Source organism: Neopelma chrysocephalum, unplaced genomic scaffold, assembly GCF_003984885.1.
Source record: "Neopelma chrysocephalum unplaced genomic scaffold, ASM398488v2 Primary Assembly neopelma1_70, whole genome shotgun sequence".
In the NCBI taxonomy this organism is placed as follows: domain Eukaryota; kingdom Metazoa; phylum Chordata; class Aves; order Passeriformes; family Pipridae; genus Neopelma; species Neopelma chrysocephalum.
Genome location: NW_020897730.1, coordinates 8,504,971 through 8,509,682, shown reverse-complemented (window position 1 = coordinate 8,509,682; position 4,712 = coordinate 8,504,971). Strand labels below are relative to the sequence as shown.

Here is a 4,712-nt window from a genome sequence, read left to right as displayed (position 1 = left end):
AAAGGCTTTTGCCGTGACTGAGAGGTGTAAAATAACTGTTTACAGCACAAGCTGCTCTTCTTTTTCACTGTGGTGCTGTCTTACAAATGAACCTTGAAATGAGCTCACCCGGAGCAGATGCCCGTGGGCAAGTGAAGGGGCTCACCCTGAGTGGGCTGGGCACAGGCTGTGGCTGGGCACCGGGGGCCACCGCGCTGCTCGTGGCCTCCCCTCCCACCTGGCTCTCCCCTGGACCCAAAGCCTTGCCACCAGCTTGCATCATGGTCTCGTGGAGCATCCCACTCCCCCCAGACCTCGGCAGCAGCTCACAGGATAAAGGAAGCAGAAGGGAAGGTGAAGCAGAAGCAGCAAGTGAAGGCCGAGTAGGAAAGGGAGAGCGAGGAACAAGGTCCCACCACTACAGAGACTGGAGACACCTTTCCTGGTGGCACTGGGGGCTGGCCAGACTCTGGGACCACTAACATGGGGGGCACATACAGCGCCCTTTAGCCATGCCCACCCAAGGAGGGGTGCCAACAGGCACAGGACATGCTTTTAGGAATTTTTAGGTAATTCTGCATTTCCTGACACCTCTGCCATGCTCAGTTGGGCATCTTCTCCCAAAAAGGTTGTCTCAGGTTTCCCCCTGCTGCCCTGACTGCCTTGGTAAGGTGCCTTTTTCTGCACAAGGTGCTGGTGTCTGGGGGCAGATGGTGGACTTCTCTTCCTTACTCACCATTTGAGCCAAAGCCAGCCAGAAGCTGGGTTCCCAGGTGACATGCTTCCAGCCTGGAGCACCCTAGGAAACTGCCCAGACCTCCCTGTACTCCAGCCCACCCACTGCCTCCTCCATACCAAGCTGCTGGAGTCATGGATGCCTCAGCTACACCTTTTATAAATACCAGCAGCAATCCACTTCCCAAGTGGGCTGGAAAAATCTTGGAAAACCAAGAGTCTTCACTGGTGATCAGCTGGGGCTGGCTGATGTGAGAGACTCCCACACAGGGCAGTGGGACCTCCTTTCGCTGTCTTTGCAGAGGACACACTTGAGATAAGGGGCCCATCCCTGCTCCCTTTACCTGGCACAAAGGACAAGTTATTAACCTCACCCTCCCAGCATTCCTCTCCCAGCACAACAACCACACCAGCTCGTCCCAGGCCTCTGCCAAGTAGTGCACTTATAAAACCAGGTAGCTGCACCCCAGCTCTGCATCTGATTGACAGACAGCCTCTGCCTGCCAGATTCCATGTCTGGGGACATGTTTTCGTGATGAGCCCAGGCAGCAGGGTGTGCAGACATGCAGCATGTTTGCATTTACTCACAAGCAAACACACACCCACCCATGCTGTGGTTAAGCAAGGGACGTGAACTCCTCGCTTTTATTACTGGGGTACATCCCACCGTCAGCTTGAGTGGAGAGGGCTCTGCAGCCACAGCACTACACTGGGAGCTGGAAAATCCCACCAGTGAGTTGGGAGGGCTGGCAGTGCCTCTGAGTCACTGTGGCCCCTTCCTCTCCACTTCAATAAGGTGACACATTTGACACCAATCCAAAGGGCTTCACCTGCAGGACTCAACAGGACACTGCCAAATCCTGCTCATTAGCAAAGCAAATGTCAGAAAGCAAATGCACGGTCATGAAAAACACCTTCATACTCTCCCCCAAACCAGGCAGAAGTGAGGAAGTATAGAAGTGCATTCTCACTCCACACCAAGCCTCCTCCAAAGGCTTCTCTGCTCCTGCACCAGCATTCCAGAGGAGTGAACAGACAAGCCCCCTTCAGCATGGCAGGGGGGAAATCAAAGTAAAAATCCCACAGGACTAACACCTCTGGGTTAGTTTGCATCTGCAACAGCCTGTCAGTTTAATATTAAATTCTACACGGCAGCCAAAAACTAGAAGAGTTACATATTTCCTACATCCGCCCATGTGCAACAGAGAACTCAGGTTCCCAAGAGGTAAATAATGTTCCCATGTTTGCCCTAGAGGATTTCTGTGATGGAAACAACCGGCTGTCAACAGTTTTTAATCGATCATCGTTTCCTTGTAATAATAATCCCTGGGAGCGGGAACTCCTAGCTGAAGTACTCTATTATTAAATTAAGAGGCTGTTTCAAAGATGTGAAATGGCTGGGGTCAGGTTAGCAGGTGAAACCAGGCATCACTTCAAGGAAATAGAGGGGAAAAAGATGAGGAGAAGGCATTTTCCCAGGTGTAACTCGACCGCTTCCCGGCTATTGTTTCTCTCCCTGGGAATCTGTGCAAATTGAACGAGGAGCCGTGCAAGCTGCTCAGAGCGCGCCCATTTTCCTTCCCTTCTTCCCTAACAAAAGATCCCTCCAAAGCCCAGCGTCGGAGGCCGGACATCTGTCGCCGTTTGGGGGGGCTGGCACGCTCATTGAAAAGAAGCAGTGACCTGTCAGCTTTGATTGATGGCCACAAACCTCCGGGCTCGACCCCTCGTGTGGGAAAAGAAGTCCCGCCAAGGACAGTTCCCTTTCACATGCTAATTCGGGGTTATAAATACAGCAGAGGAGCAGCGGAGCAGCAAAGAGCCCAACTAGAAACGAAGCGACCCACTGCCCGAGTGCCTCCTTCCCACCCCGTGCCTGGATTAGAATGACTGCCACAGCCACCCCGGGCGGCACCCACAAGCTCGCCAGCACCAAGGAGGAGAGGAAGGTACGTGCCCTCTGCACTGCACCAGGCATGTGAATGATGGGTGCTGGGGCTATGGGCACTGCTTCCAGGAAAGAAAAGGGGGACAGTTATTTTCCTCATATTATAAAGATGTTTTCTCTGAAATTAACCCACATGGGTGGTTTTTTCTGTTCCCTTTCTCTGCTTCTCTCTGTTTTGTTTGGGTGAACCCTGCATAAAATGAGTGGAGGTGGGAGAATTGAGGGCTGATGCCATCTAAGGGACAGGCCGTGGCTGAAGATGGTACACATCCATCTTCATCTTGTTCCTGCTGAGCCCTGTGTCACCCCACACTGGCTTCACACAGGGGATGGGACTCTCTGACCTCACTGAACTGCAGCAGGGAGAGGAAGAAAAAAATACCAACTGCAATTTTCCTGCTCCTTTTCTTTGCCAGTTAAGGAAACCCCTCATTGAGCGGAAGCGAAGGGAAAGGATTAATAACTGCTTAGACCAGCTGAAGGAGACAGTTGTGGGAGCATTTCACCTGGATGTAAGTGCTCATTTTTATGCTGCTTTTTGTTCTTTTGTTAGTGGGAAATCTGGGGGATGGGGTTGTGGAGGGTGTCTCATTTTTTGAGAAACTGGGCATGGTGCAAAGCCTTCATTGCCTCTAACTGCTGCTCTCTTTCCTTATCAGCAGTCTAAACTGGAAAAAGCAGACATCCTCGAAATGACGGTGAAGCACCTCCAGAACATCCAGAGCAGCAAGATGATGGGTGAGTGCTCGTGCCGGGCAGGAGGGTGGCAGCAGGTTTGATCCTCTATCAGACTGGCAAAAGCATCATTCAAACCAGCCAAGGCCCGGGCTGCTGCCTGGGTTCGGCTTTCTCCACTAGATGGGGAGATGGAGCTGGGCACTGGTTAATTCGGGCAAGGTGTTTTTTCCTTCCCAAGCCTATTTCTGCTTTTTGGCGTGGTTTTGCCTCTGCAGTAGGCAGCAGAGCACCGGGGCTCACACCCTGCTCACCTTCTCCCTGCAAACGAGGCATCTTCTAGAAAAGTCCAGTGGCTTCAGAGTGACCCCCCCAGAAACCTGGTGAAGGTTTCCCAGCAGGAACACACCAGTCAGCTCTTACCCTCTCACCAACTCCCCTTTGTCTCCTCTCCAATGCAGCTGACTCCAAAGTGGGTCTGGAAGCCCAGCAGAGGTACAGCACTGGGTACATTCAGTGCATGCACGAGGTGCACAACCTCCTTCTCACCTGTGAGTGGATGGACAAGAGCCTTGGGGCGCGCCTGCTAAACCACCTGCTGAAATCCTTGCCCAGGTCTGGTGAAGATACCTGCAAAGCAGCACTGAGGTCTTCCAGCCCATCTCAACAGCCTCTCTTGACGCCAAAAGGTCCCCTGAGCCCTAAAGGGAGCACTCGGGGCACAAACCTGGCACAGGAGCGCTTCTACCCTGCAGAGAACAAGCAGGCTTCCAAAAATTCCTTCCAGCTGCCATTGCTGTCGGTTTTCAACCAGGTTGATGCTGCACCTCCCAGACAGGTTCTGCAGCCAAATTTTTCCCATAACAACCCTAGAATGGGATCATTAGATATGTGGAGACCATGGTAAAGTGTGTTTTCAATTTTTATCCTAACCTTAGACACTTTTACGTATGTATCTTATAGATATGTTTCTTTAAAACACTTGTGGAGCAAGTCTGTTCCTGTAGGTGTACTAAAGACCAGGGTACTTCAAGCCGAAGTAAACCTCTGTGTAGCCTGCATTGTAGAAGGCTGCTATTATTCTTTATTTATTTAATACATCTAAATTATTGTATAGAATCCTCTTATGCTCTTTAGCTTATATTAATTATATAGTTTTCTTGTCTTATGTTCTAAAATAATTAACTTCCTACTAATAAAAATACAAGACAACAGGCAATGGCCCTTTCTGGCATCAGTTACCTCTCAGATCTCACATAAACCACTGAGATCACTTTGTTGGATAAAGGGGTAAACAGCTGATCTCTTCGGCTTTTTATTTTTATTATTACCCCTGTGCAGCTGTAGGAGATTCCAGTGTCAATTCCTGTAAAAA

The 4,712-nt window shown here is 50.7% G+C and overlaps 1 protein-coding gene across 2 annotated transcripts; it reads left to right on the top strand.

Annotated features, from left to right (window-relative positions):
* Window positions 1–1,812: 1,812 nt before the first annotated feature.
* LOC113969023 (transcription cofactor HES-6-like) lies at window positions 1,813–4,469 on the top strand. 2 transcript variants are annotated; one of them, XM_027686104.1, is made up of 4 exons: window positions 1,813–2,663; window positions 3,079–3,174; window positions 3,322–3,400; window positions 3,799–4,469. In XM_027686104.1, exons 1-4 carry the CDS (start codon window positions 2,601–2,603, stop codon window positions 4,242–4,244), a joined length of 684 nt encoding a protein of 227 aa, XP_027541905.1. In that variant the 5' UTR covers window positions 1,813–2,600; the 3' UTR covers window positions 4,245–4,469. The 2 variants fall into 2 exon arrangements, with proteins under 2 accessions (XP_027541905.1, XP_027541904.1); XM_027686103.1 differs by lacking the exon at window positions 1,813–2,663 and having other exon boundaries at window positions 2,797–3,174.
* Window positions 4,470–4,712: the final 243 nt, after the last annotated feature.